Below are 18,023 nucleotides of genomic sequence, written 5' to 3'. Positions count from 1 at the left end.
AGTCAGCCATAGCTTGCGGCTCTGGGTGTTCGAGTGCTGCCAGGGTTCCTCGTTGATCTTTCGCTGACTTCAAAATCAACGTCGCAGCTTCTGCAGTTGCAGCTGCCTCAGCGCTTTGCTCGCCGTTGACCTCCGTTGGTATAGCGATGTCATTGAGCTAAGAAAATCAGTACGCACATACTAATTCAATGAACAATGTTGATATAAACTCACTAAACGACGCAATTGCACATCTCGTGAAAAGCCACGAAAGAACGTCACCTCAAGCTCACCTCCATCATGATTATTCGTGGAATAGCTCTTTAACACCTTGTTTAACCGCTCTGAAAGAAAGGACCAGAATCCGTATACAGGTCCGTAATCATCGATCTGGTCAAATATGTGGGTGACATAGTGAAAGTTGGGCTTGACTTTGTCGGGGTGTACCTGCAAAGTATCTGACGATCATTGTATGTTCATGATATGTAAATATTGACGTACGCGCTGATAACCTTGCAGATACTCCTCCAGAAGTACCCGTGCACGATCTAATTCTGGCTGATATACAGTACGTGCGAGAATGAGCTTGAGAGCAGTCGCAAAGCTCAGAAAGTTGTCAGCGTCATCAGCGTGCATACGACGCTTTGGTTTTGATGCAGGTGCTTCCTCGGTGCCATCCACTCTTCGTTTACCTTTATCTATCCGACGTTTACGTGCTTCCTCCTTTTTCTTCCACGTCTCGACTGCCTTTTGATATGCCTTCTCTGCAGACGGCTGCCATTCTTGCCAGATTAATGGGACCTATCAAGAGCAATCTACGAGACAATTCAAGATCTGAAAATGAAAGACGTACCACGACTGGCCCATAGTTAAGCACGAGGCCCTTCCACTCATCTGCAGTAAGTGATCCTCCTGCAGGGTACCCTATCTCACTCGGCAGTCGTGCAACCCAACGAGGCATTTCAAACTGGCGAGATAGTGCAATGAATCACGAGACGACACAGAGCAATGGAAACTTACATTCGCAAGGTATTCGTGGACTTGGTCCAGTTCTCGCTTGACTTTCTTGCCTTTGGTTCGCTCTCGCAATGCATTCTCATCAATCCAAACATTCAGCCATTGCGTCTTGACTATGCCTTGATATATTGAAAGATTAGTAGTACAATTACAATTCGGAGTGAGCGAAACACGTACCAAGCAGAATGTTATGCATTGGATCTATGATTGACATACGCACCGCATCGAAGTAAGGTAAGCGCGAGAGCTCATAAAATCGCACTGCATGTAGAGCGAAGAGTTCATCGCGTTTTTGACTATCCGTTTCACGTTGATATTCAAGAGCATGCCGGCGATGTTCCTCTTCGTTGCGTGGTGGGAATGCTTAGAAATGGAGAGGTTAGGTACCTCAAAAATAGGTTCAGAAGGTCAAAAACTCACCGTTTATGCTCATGCCTGCTTGCGTCGAGAGTTGATCACGAGGGATTTTGCACTTTGTACAGAAAGCTGTCTTGGTGTTGTGGTCACCAAAGCCACACATGCGGCACAGTGCTGGATGATCACATATTACGCCTATGAGAATAACGCGCACTCGACGGCCTATATCCAGTGGAGTAATCAGACTGAGTCATTCAATCTGTTATATCGTGCTTTACCTTCTGGGAACAGCGGCGTCTTCACTACGATTCCATGCTCGAAGAGAAGCAGAAGATCAGTTACATACTCTTCAAGAAAGAGTTGTAACTCATCCCCCGTTAGTTCCCGTGGGCCCGGTGATAGGCCACATAGGATGAGATTGCGTGATTGATACCTGAAGTCGTATCAGCCACAGTGCATGAAAATGAACTAAAACACGTACTTTTGCTCTGTATCGAGGTTTGCAATACAGTTTGAGAGGACGCCGGTGCTATGTTTACCTGCAAACTGGCTTCGCTGATAACCAAATCTATATAAGGTCAAAATCAGCATCGAAGCGTTATAGATAATGTCATCGTACCCGTCGAAGCTAATGGTTACCGCAATGCGTAACTCTGTTGGATCAAGGCGATCAGGACCATTGTAAAAAAATGGCTGCGATTGACCTGGTGGCCCAGGAAGCGATGACCACAGCTTGCCGTCATAGACGCCTCGCATTGCGCCAGGCCGTGGTTCGCCTTTCAAACGCCATGAGTCGATAGACTCTTCTAAATGAGTGACATATCCAGGAAGTTGCTCTGACAGTAGCGAGTATGGGACCTGTAGCTTCGGTGTGGACATCATGCGAGTAGTCTGTGTTTCATCTACAGCATCAGAGAACATCGAATTGGATGGTTTGAAGATCGAAATGCTGCACTTAGAACACTGAAGATCAGGAGGAGAATTCGCAGGATAGAGCCTATGGCAAGCGGGGCACATGGCCTTGACCTCGAATTGATCTGTAAGCGCAAGCTGGTTCATTGACGTCGTCAGAGTAATGGGAGTGTCAGATGCCTTATCAATAAGCCCAAGAGCCACGAAGATGATGCGTAGGACCTGGAGTATCAGAGCGCATGCCCGGAAGGGCAGATGGTACTGTAGGTAGAGCCAAGAACATAGCAGCATTAGTATGCGCCAAAACCAAACTTCGCTAGAGCTGAGCAGAAGTTCGGTTGATGTTGCGTGATGGTCCACTGAGTGCTCTTGACGTCGACGATGATCTGCATGAGTAGGTACTCGATCTGGTGTGGATCGATGCAGCGGCAAAGGGACCGGCCCTTGCAATTCATTCGGCAGTGACGCAGCAAGTCCTGGGTGGTTATGCTCTTCATCAGCATTGCGTGAGGGTGTCTCGGACACCACAGAATCTGGGGCATCCATTGGAAGCCCAACATCAGCTACGTCGTTCGATGAGTGGATCGACGGAGCATGCTGCTCCTGCCAGTGTGCACTAGGGAGATCGACATGATGACCACGTAGGACCTCTGATAGATTGCTAGCGCGTTCAATGGCTGCTTCTAGACTGCCGCTACGTTCTGTGTTGTAGATAGATAAGAATAAAGGGAAGGATTATCAGTTTTGATTACACGTACCTTGTAGAGGAACTCGTCTCTCAGCCTCTGCGGAGATATCTAGAGATCCTGAGTGCGAGGCTATAAAGGGCTCGTCCTGCAAGTCCAAGGCGGAGAGGTCCTGACAAAATGAACTTGCACTATTCGGCATCTCATAGTCTTCCGAAGGTCTCAGGCTGTCGAGAGAAGCATCGTGCTGGAGAGACACTGGGACAGGCTCAGGGGAACTGGAAAGAGAATACAGTGACTTAGAGGTGGAATGAGTGGGAGCAGTCACCGTCGATGCTATGGACTCAAGACGTGAAGATCTAGGTACATTGGATTCTGGCACTGCAAGAGACGGTATTGGGATGGCGAGGGGAGCATTAGATGGAGGAGATACTGGAGACGCGATTGGGCGTGGGTCAGACGGCGGCGAGATAAGCTTTGACCGGATTGTCTCCTTTGATCTCGTCGAGTCCTTCGACTTAGGACTCGGCTTCAATTTCTTCAAGACTTTTCTAAGAATGCCAGATTTTGTCAGTTTCGTTAGCTCTCCGTCATCGTCATCGTCGTCTGAAGCCTCCCAAGTAGCAAGGTTTGCTGTCCCAGTATTGTCGTCCTTGGCATGGTTCAGTGCTACAGAGCGCGACACAAATTTGCCGTTGCAGCTGTACGTTTTACAATAGCATCGCACTTGTTTTTTCTGGTAGTCGTACTGCAGCGCATTACATGAGCAGGTTGGGAAATCTCTAAAATGCTATAGGTGGCACACCTTAAGCTTTGAGCTACTCGCGTTCTTCGACTTCAGTGGCATGACGAGGCAAACGGTCGTGGAGACACAGAAGAGAGATGGGGAAAAATATATCAATGCGTGCTCTGGCAGAGTCTGCGCTCAACCTTGGCGCAGATCCTGGTAGGAAGCATACACCATGTATGGATAGGTGATCGGTAATGACCTAGACCAAGGTTGCGGTGATGGCCTGTACACTGGGATTGGCCTACCCGCCTATGCGAATCTAGACCCACCTACGCAAAGCTAGCGAGGTGTTGAATAGCTCGTCTATTCCGCGCATTCGTCTACCATCAGATACTAACACTAAGCGAGGCTACACACACGCTACGTTATACTCCACTACGCGAAGCCTGAATCTACACCGCGTACAGCTTGTCTATACCTACCTACACGGATCCACGCTAAATCGGTGTACCGAGACCCTGAACGCAGTGATTGTAGCCGCGCCCTATTATATACACGCGCGCTACTATTCTCCCACGCCGGTGGCGCAGGTCGCACCGGGGCCTCTCGCATCTGCGCTCTGTGCCCAGATTCCAACACTTCTCATGCAGGCTGTGTATCTTCCTATGTGGCTTATACATGCAGAGATTCAAGTTGAAGCGAAGATATGGAAACCGGTCCTGCCGGATGACGAGATCCAGCAGGTAGCTTAAGCATCCTGCAACTCACACACATCTGTCTGAACGTGGCTTTTTCCAAGCAAAGCGTGCTGTGTATTCAACAAGCTCAAAGATCGTACGTTCGTATGCCATCTATCACGCTTCGCCATCCGACATGTCGTCCTCTGGTGCATGCCAGGGCTAGGGTTATTTGGCATGTTCTATGACACCTGACTGTTCACTCCACCACGAAGGCATCGCTCATGACCCATTTGTCTCGAATCTCATTCTCATTCGAGCGATCCAACTGGATCGCATTTTGCATTCCCACCTCTGAGTTGCATAACCAACCTCTCGAAGAGGACATTATATACATGGAGTTTCAGCGCACTCCGGGACCGTTGGACATCATGGACGCTGTCCGTTCGTTTTCACGAGAACAAGCAAATATGGGAAAGGATGTACGGTTTCATCCTAGTACCGCGAAGGAAATTTTCGTGCGTCAATTGATTACAGCCTACTCAAACTTCGGTTTCTGTTGCCGCTTTGGTTCGCACAACATGAGACTGTTTCAGGACAAAGAATCACCGTGATACTAGAGGCGTATCATTCGGACAATGTCAGTTCATCAGCTTTTCTACCTTCTGTGACCCATTCAATATGATAATATGCACGACCCATGCACTCAAAATGCAGCTCGTTTCTTGCATAGGTCTGGTCGGACTCGGACCGTTGGCGAGTGAGGTGAGTCGAAGCTTAAAGCTTTCGACATAATGCATGGTGATATTGCCCGATCCCAGTACAATTTTCATCCATGCTATTTGCTATGTGGGGTAAAGGACACGCTGTGCGCTCCTCACCCGTGGTTTGTCCTTGAAATGTAGGAAACATCCACTGACTTATGCAGAAGGACAGCAGCCACCAGGATCCCTACACCATCGACCGTGAGCACAGTGGTTCACAGCCATTTTTCTCACTTACACCTTGACTCGCAACGGACACACACACCGACAGTGGTTGTAATACTTTCCGATGTCCGTGAGACAGGAGTTCGGATGAGGTGCGCGGAGAAAACTAATTCCACCGCCATACATTGCTGTATAACCGCTTAGAAGCGACAGGACAATCACGATATCTACGGCCTTTCAAGAAAAGTTTACCGAGTCGGTCTTCGCCAGTATCCCAAATACCCTCCACTTGAACTGTTTTGCACTGGTGAAAGAATGAGTATATAGGTTATCGAGAACTACATATCACATCCACGGCCATAGGACTCTGAAAACACCGCATCCCGTCCGATCTGCGCAGTTAACCAGAGTGCCGCCTAGTTAGTACCACGGTGGGGGACCACGCGGGAATCCTGGGTGCTGTGGTTTTTTTTGGCGGGTATCTTTATTTGATTATTTATTGAAGCTGTATACAGAGAAACTGTGATCCAGCAGACCTTCTTTCTAAGCATGCTGGATATCTGACCAAAGGCATGTCACGCAGAGATGAGCTGCTCAAACAGACATGAACAGCATATTAACATTCTAATTATGTCGGCACTTTAATAACTGTGATAGTATGTAGTGCAGCAGAGCTCCACACCTACTCACACTTACAATATTACTTCACAGGTACACATGCTAACAGAGGTTCTACTACATGCCGATGTCATTTCTAGGATTCCAAGGCTACAGGCTACAATGGGGAATGATTAATGACACACGAAACCGTGACACTGGTACAAGGACGATAAATATTCGCATGTAAAGACTCCGAGAAAGTGGCGATGGCACAAGCGAGAAGTAGTGATGACGGAAGACGTACGAGTCCCTGGAATAGAACATGAATGTGGGTCCATGGAGGTGGGGTGTTTGCATATATTTCTTGTGAACGAGTCCCGAGGCACGGGATGATGGGCACGGAGAGAGAGAGTAGCGAACGCATGTATTGAGCAGTCTGTCCGTGCATGCAGGATAGGGAATGGACCGAGACTCCGACCTTTGAAATTTGAGTGCTGATTCTTGATGTACGGCGCCACATTCTACGCCCCTGCTGCCTCAGGAAGTGCCTTTCCTTGCTCTCCACCAGCTGCTAGCCCACCTTCACGCGCAGCCCGCAGACACATCTCCCCCATCCGCTCCCACACCACCCTCGCACGGCGTGCACCCTCCTCGGCGCGGCGTGCCTCCTCCTTGGTGTCCTCTGCCTCCCTTCTTGCCCGCTCCTCTCCCCTCCTCGCCTCGCTCTCCCTCCGTTCTGCGCCTCGCCGCGCCTCCACCTCTGCGCGCGCCTGCGCGAGCGCAAACGCCTCGCCGCGCTTCGCCTGCTCCAGCTCACGTTCGACGCGGCGCCGCACAGTCCGCTCCGTGCCGAGCTCATCCTCTAGCCTGCGCTTCGCCGCAAGCGACTCGTCCGCGCGGTCGCGCAGAATACGCACCTCGCGCTCCAGGGTCGGTACGCGACTGTCAATCGTGTGCGTTTGCGACCGGGGCAAGACGTTCTCGCGCTCGTTCTTGGAAGCCGTCTGTTCGCGTCGATTCCCGGTGGGTCGGCGCACGTTGCTTGTATCCATCAGCGGGCAGACTTCCTGCGTAGCCAGCGCCTCTCTCCTGTCCTTAGCCTGCATCCCACTTACTTCCATCGACCGCCTCTCCGGCGCGCTTGCCCACTTCGATAAGACCTGGGCTGCCACTGGAGGGAGCACCTCGCCATACACCAGTTTTAGGCATTCGGCTGCACGCCGCGCATGCTCCTCTGCCTCGCGCCCTTGCGTCCGCACCACGAGGTCGCGGTAACAGCTCGCGAGCATCAAGTATGCCGGCCGCAGCGCCGCCACGGGCAGCGATACCGGCGAGCTCGTCATCACTGCGCGCAATCGTCAGTGCATAGATCTCACACCAGAGAGATCGCACTCACCGTTGATCATCTCCGACACGACTTGCACCGCGCTGAGAACGAGCCCACGCCCGCGGTACCAGCCAGCGACGACCATCCATTTATCACGCTCGAGCATGCTGCCTGCCGTGACGCGCAACACGTCGATGATTCCGGCCGCATCAGCGTCGAGAGCGTCGAGCGCAACGGAAAGCGGCGAGCCGTGGAACGTAAGTGTAATGACGGGCGCAGAGTTCGCTGTCGATGTCGCTGGGGCGGCTGCCCGTTCGGACAGCCTCTGCAGCAGGCTCACAGCTGCGTCTGACCCTTTAATCTTCAAGTCAGGGACCAGCCCTGGAACGGACGTGGATGAATGCGATGACACGGATACATTCGCCGGGTTCGTCACGGCTGCAGCCTTTCTTTCCGCGGCCTGCCTCCTGAGCTGTTGCGTGCGACGCTTGCCTCCTCGCGGAGGACGACGGCGCAGAGGGGACATAGATGTCGGCATGCACGTCGACTCGGGTGAAGGAGCGCGCGACTCACCAGAGTCCCCGTCGTCGTCGTCCGTTGCAATGACGCTTGCGGAAAGCTTGGACGTTTTGCTACCATGCTCTTTCCCATTAGTTTGGTTGATCCGGAGTATAGTCCCTCCAATGCGTGGCTTGCTATCTGTCTGGTAAGGTCCCTCGGGCGCCAACTCAATGGCGGGTGCAGCGGCCACGCCAGCGGACGGCTCCCGCAACAAGTTCACTGCCGCATCTTGCTCTTCGCTCTTCATGCCGGGCACAGATCCTGGCGATGATAACGACGATGTGGACAGTGCACTCGCTTTGGCTGCTGCATCCCTCTCGCGATTACGCCGCTGAGTGACGCGCTTGCCTGCTCGGCGCCGGGGCCGGCGCACAGATGTCGGCACGGATGTCGACTCAGAAGCAGCGCTCGACTCACCAGAGTCTTCGCCAACGTCCCTTGCGGCGAGGATGAGCTCCTCTAGCGCCTCGCTCTTCTGGCTTACGCCGAGCTTGCTGCTCGTTGCCTGCAGTAATGGTCCGAGGACAAACTCAGGCTGCGTCGCCGTGCTCTGGTCAAGCTTTCGTTTTCCGAGAGCCGACCTTGGCTCACTGAATGGAGGCGCGGGAGAGGAGGCAAGGGCGGTGGGTGTATGCGGACGCGAGAGTTGCCTACGCGGAAGGGGAACCGTGTTGCGTGGACCAAGCGGCGGGGTGGCGTCGTGCTTGCGCATCTGGGCGGGTGCGGTGGGTGGCGACGGTGCGAGCGAGGTAAAGTGGGTGCAGAGGGTGTGCGAAAAGGCGACTACATGCACAGTGGTATGTGGCAGTTGCAGTGCACGGGCACGCTTGACAGACGAGTCGTCTGCGAATTCGATGAAATAGGCGTGGGAGGGCTGCTCAGCGCGGCGGATCCAGGGGTATATCTGCGTGCTGTACTAGGGTGAGTATATGCGGTCACGAGCGGGGTGTATGCGCACATGTTCCCGCACTGGGCAAAAGCGGCGCGAATGTCGGCCTCGACGTGGTCGGTTTCGACGAAGACGATGCGGTGGATGCGGTCGGTGGGCATGGCGCGCACGCAGAGGGAGAGGGTGACGGCGAGGTAGGCTGTTGAAGGGCATGGTTGACTTGCTATATACAGTGATCGACCGCCTAGCGCATCACCCGTCTCCTCCCGCCACTCACTCTGATCATGTCCCGTGACCGCGTTCCATTGGCCGCCACAATCCCCAGGATTGGCGGCTGTCGCGTGCGGTATGCCATTCGATATCCGCAAGCACAGTGAGGACAGCATTCGGCTCTGATGATTGGAAAAACTGAGCATACAAGTTTGCGTACGCGAGTTCCAATGGAACAACATTAACTAAGAAGGATCCCGCGATATGCTTCTATTGGTTCGATTTAGATGGAAGCGTACAGAACAAGCTCGTCAACTGACCCCCGTATTCTTTCAGCAATTAGACAGCCGGAACTTGCCAAATTCTCTCGACGAGATTTCATCGGCATCCGCCGCGGGGCTCACAGTTTCACTGCCGACTATGTGTACCACGCTAGTGCTGAGGTTGAAGGCAGCACCATCAGCACCTCAAACAATGAGACCGAAAGTTCACAGACCTGCACGGAACATATGCCGTCACGAAGCAATGAATTATGCTAGGCAATGGCTGATGAGACCATCGATCTGCACACAGGCATCCTAGTGCATTAATGTGCAGTAGCTGCGAGACCAGCAGACATGCAAACACTTACATGCGGTAAAATTGCCAAGCACGCGTGGATGCCATGAGAGGTATAGAGATGGACCTCCTCAAATCTTGCATGTTAAGCATTGATTCTCCGCCAGTCAACTGGAAATCGACTGATCCCCACCGCGACTATCGAGTACAAGGTTGAAGGGACGCTGATGAAAGCAAGAAGCAGAGTGGCATCTAGTGATTGATGAACCTGAGCAGAGGCTAGCGAACTTGAAGCCATCATGAACCGGCTATATGCTTCGTGATGGTCTAGACTTGGTAGTCTCTAGAGGTAAGGCGCTGAACGATGGTGGGCAAAGCAGCTATGTCTGCGTTCAAAGCTCGCCCGACGTACTTTTCAACCGCGGTATACTAACGCACCAGGCACCATTCTGCAATGCTCAGAGACTGATACACGGAGGAGCAAGGCAGGTGTTTCGAATTGTCATAGATTTATTATGGGGCAAGTTCCATTTTGGAGATAGAGATCGACGATGTCGAGGAGAGTAAACTATGAGAGACCGTCACGTCAGCGTCATTGCCAGTGTGCCGAAGCCTAGCAGATATTATTCAGAGACAGCAGACAAGAGGTACACATCATTGGGTGCAGAAACAGACGCAGAGTGAGCGCGAACGTGAGAGGGTGCTTGACAGCAAGAGCAAAGCGAGAGATCGCGCAACTAGGGCCACGGAACGCGCGCTTAACGCGAGCCGTCACGATCCGTCACAGAGCTCTGTCACAACTATACAGCATCCCGGCGCCTGCCGCCACCGCAAACCTTGTTGCAACAAGCCCAAACAAGTCGGTAAGCCACACGCGGGAACCGCGCTCGTCGCCGTCGTCGTCTCACTCGCCCTCGCCAGCTCTAGTACCCCTCAAGACACCATCTACGCTCGCAAGAACAAAATGGCTGCGGTGCAGACGCTCCCAAAGGACATCTCTAGGCTCGGTCAGGAGGTCAAACTCTTTGGCAAGTGGGACACCCAGGAGTGCGTCCACATGTCTTTGCATGCTGAGGGCAGAAATGCTGACCCTGCACACTTTCTCGATTGTTTCCTATTTCTTGCTCGGTGCTGGTGGATGGTTGCGGACTGCTGTCTCTGGCCGGATACGACATTCGAACGCGTACAGTGTCGAGGTGAAGGATATCTCCCTCACGGATTACATCCAGATTCGCCATGCCGTCTACCTTCCGCACACTGCAGGCCGTTACGCCAAGAAGCAGTTCAAGAAGGCGCAGATGCCCATCGTCGAGCGCCTTGTTGACAGGTGCGCCTGCCCCTCCTTTCCGTTCCGTGCACGCACCGACAATGGACTCGCACGTGCAGTCTGATGATGAAGGGCCGCAACACCGGCAAGAAGCTTCTCGCCGTCCGAATCGTCGCGCACGCGTTCGAGATCATCCATCTCCTCACGGACCAAAACCCCATCCAGATCCTCGTCGACGCTATCGTCAACACTGGTCCGCGCGAGGACTCGACGCGTATTGGCTCGCAGGGTACCGTTCGTCGTCAGGCCGTCGACGTCTCCCCCCTACGCCGAGTTAATCAGGCCGTCTCCCTCCTGACGATCGGCGTGAGTATTGATCCACTTTCGGGAGAGGTTGTTAGGGGGCGCGTGCTGATGATTGTGCCTTTGGGCGCGGTGATAGACACGCGAGTCCGCATTCCGCAACGTCAAGTCCGTCGCGGAATGCCTTGCAGATGAGCTCATCAATGCGGCAAAGGGCTCATCAAACTCGTATGCCATCAAGGTACGTTCCTCTACCTATCCTCTTCCTGTTCGTATGTCCTTACGATCTGCCTGCAGAAAAAGGACGAGCTCGAGCGTGTGGCCAAATCCAACCGGTAAACGGTCTGTTTGGTGTCTGTTGTGGAGGGGAGGCGCGTACAGGTATTCTGCATCTTTCTTATTTCTGCACTTGTTGTCGCTACTATCACTTTGCTGCCGTACCACCTCACATCACCCGCGTGGACGCTTTTGACAAGTGTGACTCAGAATGCGACATCCACCATCACCACTACAAACAGACTACGGTGAGCAATCACGGGACAATTTACAGTGAGTGGGCGCAGCAGATGATCGACAATCGGTGGCCGTTTTCTGTTCACTGCGAGTACGGGAGACGTTAATTGAAGACTGTTGATGCTGTGTTCGGAAGACTATGTGCACTGACACAAGTGCAGTTAAGACAAATGATCCCCCTGATTTTGTAGAGTATCTGATGCGCTCAGCCGTAACCATTCAATACACGTGTTAGCATTGGCGCACATGAGAGGCGGCATAGCCGCTACCCGGTCGATGTCTTGCTTCGATGTGAGCTGTGCGTTTCCATATTTCTAGTTTATCGAGTCTATCGATACCGATGGGCTTTGCCATTTTACGGACGACAGTGTGAATAATTGGACGTGTGGAAGCATGCGAGCGGCTAAGTGACAGAGGCCCAGAAGGTCGTAGAGATGACTCTCCAGAAGAAGTAAGGAAAGCAGGTGGAGCGCATTTATGGTTACTGTACATGGACGGACGCTGACGATCGAACGCAATAGTGCAAACTAGAATTGAAGGAGCACAAGAAACAAACAGGCATTGCCCGGCCTAGAGTTATCGGATCAGTACATACATTTTTAGTGGCCAAACAGGCCCTTATGCCATTTTCAGGTATCTGTAGCTACAGCAAGGGCTTTGAGCAAAACAGCTGGCTTCTATACATTAGTAATGGGTACCAATTTTTGGAAACTCGTTATGACTCGTCTTTTATAGATCGTAGTTCCTCCATCGGAACTTGTGCGACTAGAATGGAGGGGTATCACTTCATTCAGATTGTCGTTCACATGTCAATACCGCGATGGACTCATGTCAACGTCGAAACCCTAAATGGAGTAGGACACATACCAATTACCAAATAAGCTTAGAATTCTGAACTTGTTAGACAGTCGACGATCTGTCCGCCTTTTAATAGCATGTAGTGACTCTAGTATTAGTAGCATGATTTCAGGACCTCGTATAGAACACGACACCGAGTGCATTCCATTAGGAATGACACTGATAATGAACTTTCGGCTTCGTCGAAAAACCTGTTTCAGGCTGTGCTCTCTCCGCTGCAAACACGATATGACTTGTGAGCTGTGCAAATAGTGCCGCCGCATCAGAATTGTTATCTTCCTGCTTGACTAGCCGGAAACGCGTTCCAATCTGAGTGGACAGTGAGTCGGTACCACATAAGCCATCAGTATGTGGCTCGTCTCAGCTGTTTATGGCTACAATTACCTGCCTGATTTCGCCACGGAAGATTATTCTGCGCCTTTCTGGGCTTGGATGCGCCAATCATGATGCTTTCGGAATTTATCAATGCTGCTCGAGAAGAAAGGAGTCACTTATGAAGCTGTCACGGTTTTGAAAAGAGCAAGCTCACAGTGCTTCAACCGCCTCGAAGAAATAGGCGATGACTTCGACGTGACGGCGGAAGCAGAGAGACGTACTGCGCAGAAGCAGGTGTCCGCGCATATACAAGCTTCCGCTGCTATTCGCCTCCATAATCAGGTGCCTCAGCATGAGGAAGCAATAGCTATAAAGGCAAAACTTCCATCGTCGTGATAAAGAGAAATAGACGCTTGAGTTCGGGCGGGCTAATGCGCATGGGGAGCTCGCCGGTCAGCGGTGGAGGGGAGTAAACTGGCAGATGCTAACCGATTATCAGGTCCTTCAGCCCATGGCTGCCTACGGGTCGCTGGGGCGGAGGGCACGTGGGAGCACACAGGGTAGGATACCATATTTGACAAGAGCACCGAGCGCGAAGGAGACTGTCTCAGAATCTTGAGACGGTACGGCAGGTATATTGTACACCGCAAGAATGACGGCATTCAGAATTTCGGCCAACGTGGGCACCACAAAGGGAGGTGTGGAGCCTACCCAGTGACGGCCCGGATCTGGTGATTAATAATGCATTCAACCTGTTCACAGACGCGGTCAGATATCGATGAGAATGAACATAGAAATGAACCTTCTTGGAGTAGAGGAGTAAGAGATCGCAATGCATGCTCCCGATCGGCGCCCGTGGATGAAACGTCGCCGAGACGGACATGGTGATCTGGTCATGCGAGGGAGAGTGCTCCGTCGGTGAGCCTAGCCCGGAGGAACATCCAGCTACGCACATGGTCCTGACTCTACTTGGAATGCCGACCAGGGTCCTTATCTGTGTTTACAGTTCACTGAATGCAGCCATATTTGGCGCATGTCCGTCCACGAGGATATGCTGTGCAGTGGAATTAGTCCATGTCAGAGTGTCTCCCGTGAGAATTGGCTGGTGGAGGATATGGTGGATAGCAAACAGAGGCTGCATTGATAGATCTCAGTTCTCCGAGATAACGTCCGCCGTCCTCGAGCTGAAACGCTTCAACATGCAAAGGCTTTCAGTCCGCCCAGCTGGGGGGGGGAAGGAGAGAGCCGGGAGGCCGGCTCGCCGTGCGGCACATCAGTGAGACCACTGACGAGGGTGGAAACGTGGTGGCACTTGCCCGATTTATCATCCGTACAAGGTTTGTGTGCCTCATCCATCGTTCTGACGCCTTCGTCGAATGAATTTCGCGGCGGAAAAAATAAAGTTGCACACCGATAAGAATTTGATTACCTGTGTCTCTGATACACGCGGCGTGGTTCAGCCACTGGCGCTGAGGCGGCGGGATGAAGATGTCCTGTTCATGAGGTCCTTCTAAATATAGCCCTAAATTTGCGCGTTCGTGCTGAACTCCATTTTCTGAATGGGCGCTGAATTTCATTCTAGCCAGGGGGCGTACGGCGTGGCGTATTGCAGACAATGTCACATTGCCCTCAAAGAAAAAGGATCAGTGTTGCGACAAAAGATAGCGGTGCATCATATATAGAAAGCCTATTATTGACGGATAATTCCTGTCACAAGTGAATGTCATGTTATTCAATCACGTACACATGCATGTTCGGCATCGATGCTTTAGACATCAATCCTGCCAACGGCGCGGGAAGCTTCAATGGTCTGGCCTGCTGGCCCCGGACAGACTTGCGCAAGCTCCGGACGAAAGATAGACACCTTTACGCGAGTCTGCGAACTTCTCCAGACGTATCACAAATGTCTCCTCGGCGTTTACGCAGTGCCGGAACTCATCTATCAGAAGTCACGTTTAAGTTCACAACATACTAGGGTTAGATACCCTGTCAGATGGAAGAGGAATCGCATGACGACTCACTGAAGTTCCATACGTTCCACGCGTCAAGCATAACCATTACAGATCCATGCTTACGCCCATATTTTTGGTATACATAAGCGACATTGTGAGCCGTCAGCGCCGTTGAAAGGGGGGTGAACAACGCCAATCAAAAGTTTTCGCCGCTAACGGTCACGATACCATACAACAGGCCACACAAAGCTACCGCCCCTTTGTCACATCCCGAGAAATTATCGGCCGTTAATCGCGAGCGTGTACCGAATAGCAAGGTTACGGAGCTTGTAAGGGTTTCATCCGAGTCGTTCCTGCGAGCGCTCAAAGGGCCACGCGCCTATATTCTAAACCTTCAGCAGCGTCTCATTCACAGCAGACCAGAGTACATGGCCTCAGGTATGCGCTGCGCATCGCCTCTACGTTCGGGGAGAATCATGGATCGAGACTTACGGTCGATATTATGGTTTTTGGCCCGACCATTAGTTTATCAATCTGATTCAAGGCAGACTTCAAGTTTACGTGAGTGGTAACCGCGCCCGGGTGAACTCTAATGGGCGCCTTCATGCCAGTTTGCAGTGGCCAAGCGCCCTGTCACTAATGGGGGCATTAATTGCTTGAACTTTTACCGATATACATTAACCCTAAGTTTTGCGACTTGAGCGCATACGATAAGCGGCGATAACAGCGGAACCTTGAACATTCTGCAGGGTCGCTTGGGCTGCCGCCATGGATAATGTGACCTTGTAGGTATAATTAACCCGATGCGATGAGTGATCAGAATGGACAGACGAGTCGGTTACGGCCCGAATGTTTTCATGACGACTGTCCTCGCTAAGCCACCTGACAGATCCGTATGAACGTACGGAGACAGACCGATGCCAAATTCGCGCATATTGGCCCACAAGCGCAGCGGATGCAGTCCACCGGTGTGCAAAGAATTGGATTCTATAAGCGTGCGCGAAGGGCTTCCCCGCCGAAACTCGGATAATAACACATAACCAAAAGCGTGCCCCAATTTATTCTAACGTAGCATAACAGCGGGACGGGGCCGGGAGCAGTACCTGCTTCCCATGAACGCCTAGGGAACGGGTTCCTGATGACATATATATGGAGTCTGCATCAGGCTGCAACGGTCCCCAGGTTCGTCGCCGCGTCCTAGATTGATTACCGGTACTCTGCCCCACAGTCCCCGACTGACGTGATCAGTCTCCGTCCGTTCGAATGCTCCAGCACCGCCTCGATGTCCGCCTCGTCTCGCTTACTGAGCCTGAACATGAACACCTTCCGGTTGTCCTCCGTATGCTCCGACACGCCCAGCCGCGCACCTGTGCACGAGTGTGAACGGAGGTGTCTGCTCGGTCGTAGGCAGATGAAAAGAATTACCGATGATGACGGCTCCCACACACGCGTGGTCGAGCACCCAGCGCGTCGCGACGTTTGCGATGCTCACGCCGTCGTGGCGGTCGCCAATCTTGCGCAGGACAGAAAGCAGAGACTGGAAGAGCGCCCAGTCGCCCCACGCCTTGACAATCATGTCGAGGTACTGAGAAGTTTTTTTTTTAAAACAATTTTCAGAGACAGCCTGCGATCAGTGTCTGTCATCGGACCCACCTTGCGCTGAGACGGTGTCAGCCTGCCAGAATACAGATCCGGCTCGGGCTCGCCCAACCACTGGTCCGCGAGGAACCCGCCGCACTGTCCGATTTCAAAAGAAGCAGAGACTCAGCGACTGCAACCGCGTCTCGTGCACGCGCGCGGCGACCTACCAGTGTCCCGTATGTGAGAAGCTTTACCCCGTGTCGCTCACAGACGTCAGCCATCCCGTCCAACGGCCGCGTATCCACCAACGAGAACTGTCGCGTTTCATTACAAAGACAAGGAAAATAAATCAGCGGCCCGCAGCGGACGGCACGGCCGCCTTACCTGGACTTGGTTGGAGACGATCGAGCCGGGCACGAGCTCGGTGCAAATCTCGTCCGTCCTGATCGCGTCGAAATTGCACAGTCCCAGCGTCGCGATCTTGCCCTCGTGCTGCAAGTCCTGCAGGTGCCGCAGTGCGGTGATGTATCCCTTGTCGCTGTAGTCCTGCCAGTGGAACTGTACAGATCCGCTCAGAGACCGGCCGCTGGGAAGCGTGTCGGGACCGTCGTACGTACCTGGAGCAGGTCGACCCGGTCGGTTTGCATGCGGTCCAACCGTTCTTGGACGGCCGCCTCGACGACCGCGCGGGTGGGATTGATGTTGCGGAACACGCACCATTTCGTCCCGCCCAGGATCCTCTCCGGGGCAGGGTAGGTCTTCTTGAATTGCCCCTGTGACAGCACAGGGCGAGATTTGAATTACCGATTCAAGGTGGTTGTGAATGGCCGTCCTCACAAATATGATTTCAGAGCTCCCGTAATGGTCCGCTGTCATCGACCGTGAGATCAACGCGGACAGCACATGCATGCTCCGTACCCTGTAGCAGGAAACGCGGAGCATCGCGACATCAATTATGCGTCAAAAATTCGAATAGCACTGTGACTCGCCATATCTGACAGAAACATCTCATGAACAAAGGCACTGCGCATCACAGCAAAATTGCTCACCGAACGCAGTGTACCCGAGCTCGGCGAAATGTGCCATCTGGCGGCGCACTTTGGGCGCAGAAGCACTCCCCCACGCGTTGCTCGACAGCTGCCAGAGACCGGTAAAGAGACGCGGAACCTGAAACGGGCCGAGACAAAAAGTCTCTAGGGGAGCCGTCGTAGGCTGAGCGTTGGCAGACATATGTGCGGGACAAGGCGTCGTGGCGTGCAAAGGACAGACAGTTGTGCACCGGAGGCTCTTTAAAGGTCTCCCACTTGGCGACATCAGCATAAGCAGTAATCAGGACCACCGTACATTTGTTATCACAGTCACAACGTGACTGTTTGAATGAATGGAAAATATTAGAGTTGCTAGTGTTAGAGTTCATACTACTTGTCCCGCTGAATCATTCCTGCCCGAACGATGCTTACAGTATACAATATTTCCAAGGACATTTGAAACGGTCTCCAAGAATCCCAATGGGATTCTGACTATGATTGTGACTGCGACCACAATGCGCGGCAATCGATCCGACTGCTTGTCAGCCGGCAGAACACGGATGACCCGGTAACTACAATGAACGCCGATAAATGCATTCTCGGATTCGCGATTGATCGCCTCCATCCAAACCTGGCCTTCCATTGCGCTCCTGGCAGGCACAGCGCACTCACGATTCCGAAAGAACCTCGCATCCTCCTCTCAGCCACAACCGTATATCCACGCCAGAGCGAACAAGCTATATCAAATGACTCCCGGTCGGTCAGAACATCGAC

At 52.6% G+C, this 18,023-nt stretch overlaps 6 protein-coding genes across 6 annotated transcripts; 3 read left to right on the top strand and 3 right to left on the bottom strand.

Annotated features, from left to right (window-relative positions):
• Positions 1-180: 180 nt before the first annotated feature.
• On the bottom strand, positions 181-630 carry LAESUDRAFT_666136 (uncharacterized protein; the record flags this gene model as incomplete). Its single annotated transcript, XM_040905232.1, has 2 exons — positions 181-426; positions 481-630. Coding segments are annotated over 2 exons (396 nt in total), but the record flags the coding sequence as incomplete, so codon positions are not given.
• Positions 631-4,325: 3,695 nt separating this feature from the next.
• Positions 4,326-5,026, top strand: LAESUDRAFT_732272 (uncharacterized protein). The gene is made up of 3 exons (XM_040910210.1): positions 4,326-4,424; positions 4,481-4,515; positions 4,579-5,026. Exon 3 carries the CDS (start codon positions 4,643-4,645, stop codon positions 4,970-4,972), a length of 330 nt encoding a protein of 109 aa, XP_040758221.1. The 5' UTR covers positions 4,326-4,424; positions 4,481-4,515; positions 4,579-4,642; the 3' UTR covers positions 4,973-5,026.
• Positions 5,027-6,408: 1,382 nt separating this feature from the next.
• Positions 6,409-8,825, bottom strand: LAESUDRAFT_718141 (uncharacterized protein; the record flags this gene model as incomplete). The annotated part of the gene is made up of 3 exons (XM_040907402.1): positions 6,409-7,232; positions 7,284-8,686; positions 8,734-8,825. 3 exons carry the CDS (start codon positions 8,823-8,825, stop codon positions 6,409-6,411), a joined length of 2,319 nt encoding a protein of 772 aa, XP_040758220.1.
• Positions 8,826-10,302: 1,477 nt separating this feature from the next.
• On the top strand, positions 10,303-11,751 carry LAESUDRAFT_816514 (40S ribosomal protein S5-1). Its single transcript, XM_040914783.1, has 5 exons — positions 10,303-10,479; positions 10,622-10,759; positions 10,819-11,065; positions 11,142-11,243; positions 11,300-11,751. Exons 1-5 carry the CDS (start codon positions 10,397-10,399, stop codon positions 11,339-11,341), a joined length of 612 nt encoding a protein of 203 aa, XP_040758219.1. The 5' UTR covers positions 10,303-10,396; the 3' UTR covers positions 11,342-11,751.
• A 2,687-nt stretch (positions 11,752-14,438) lies between these two features.
• Positions 14,439-15,429, top strand: LAESUDRAFT_718139 (uncharacterized protein; the record flags this gene model as incomplete). Its single annotated transcript, XM_040907401.1, has 4 exons — positions 14,439-14,647; positions 14,879-15,078; positions 15,189-15,201; positions 15,390-15,429. 4 exons carry the CDS (start codon positions 14,439-14,441, stop codon positions 15,427-15,429), a joined length of 462 nt encoding a protein of 153 aa, XP_040758218.1.
• Positions 15,430-15,605: 176 nt separating this feature from the next.
• Positions 15,606-17,523, bottom strand: LAESUDRAFT_708876 (Aldo/keto reductase). The gene is made up of 9 exons (XM_040906697.1): positions 17,271-17,523; positions 17,210-17,215; positions 17,059-17,090; positions 16,839-16,994; positions 16,606-16,779; positions 16,449-16,535; positions 16,294-16,377; positions 16,066-16,225; positions 15,606-16,007 (listed from the first exon to the last, which is right to left on the bottom strand). Exons 1-9 carry the CDS (start codon positions 17,449-17,451, stop codon positions 15,847-15,849), a joined length of 1,041 nt encoding a protein of 346 aa, XP_040758217.1. The 5' UTR covers positions 17,452-17,523; the 3' UTR covers positions 15,606-15,846.
• Between the last annotated feature and the right edge of the window lie 500 nt (positions 17,524-18,023).

The sequence above is a fragment of the Laetiporus sulphureus genome (genome assembly GCF_001632365.1).
Source record: "Laetiporus sulphureus 93-53 unplaced genomic scaffold LAESUscaffold_81, whole genome shotgun sequence".
Taxonomy (NCBI): domain Eukaryota; kingdom Fungi; phylum Basidiomycota; class Agaricomycetes; order Polyporales; family Laetiporaceae; genus Laetiporus; species Laetiporus sulphureus.
Note: the sequence above shows the minus strand (reverse complement) of the source record. Positions and strands in the feature narration are given on the sequence as shown.

What these genes read in the sequence shown, in the direction of transcription:
- LAESUDRAFT_708876 (XM_040906697.1), bottom strand. Translation starts at nt 17,451, where the DNA reads ATGTCTGCCAACGCTCAGCCTACGACGGCTCCCCTAGAGACTTTTTGT. An exon ending in GGAGCTCTGAAATCATATTT is followed by an intron (nt 16,995 to 17,058) that starts GTGAGGACGGCC and finishes GTGCTGTCACAG; the next exon opens with GGGCAATTCAAGAAGACCTA. An exon ending in TTCTCACATACGGGACACTG is followed by an intron (nt 16,378 to 16,448) that starts GTAGGTCGCCGC and finishes GAAATCGGACAG; the next exon opens with TGCGGCGGGTTCCTCGCGGA.
- LAESUDRAFT_732272 (XM_040910210.1), top strand. Translation starts at nt 4,643, where the DNA reads ATGACCCATTTGTCTCGAATCTCATTCTCATTCGAGCGATCCAACTGG.
- LAESUDRAFT_816514 (XM_040914783.1), top strand. Translation starts at nt 10,397, where the DNA reads ATGGCTGCGGTGCAGACGCTCCCAAAGGACATCTCTAGGCTCGGTCAG. An exon ending in GTCGAGCGCCTTGTTGACAG is followed by an intron (nt 10,760 to 10,818) that starts GTGCGCCTGCCC and finishes TCGCACGTGCAG; the next exon opens with TCTGATGATGAAGGGCCGCA. An exon ending in CAAACTCGTATGCCATCAAG is followed by an intron (nt 11,244 to 11,299) that starts GTACGTTCCTCT and finishes ATCTGCCTGCAG; the next exon opens with AAAAAGGACGAGCTCGAGCG.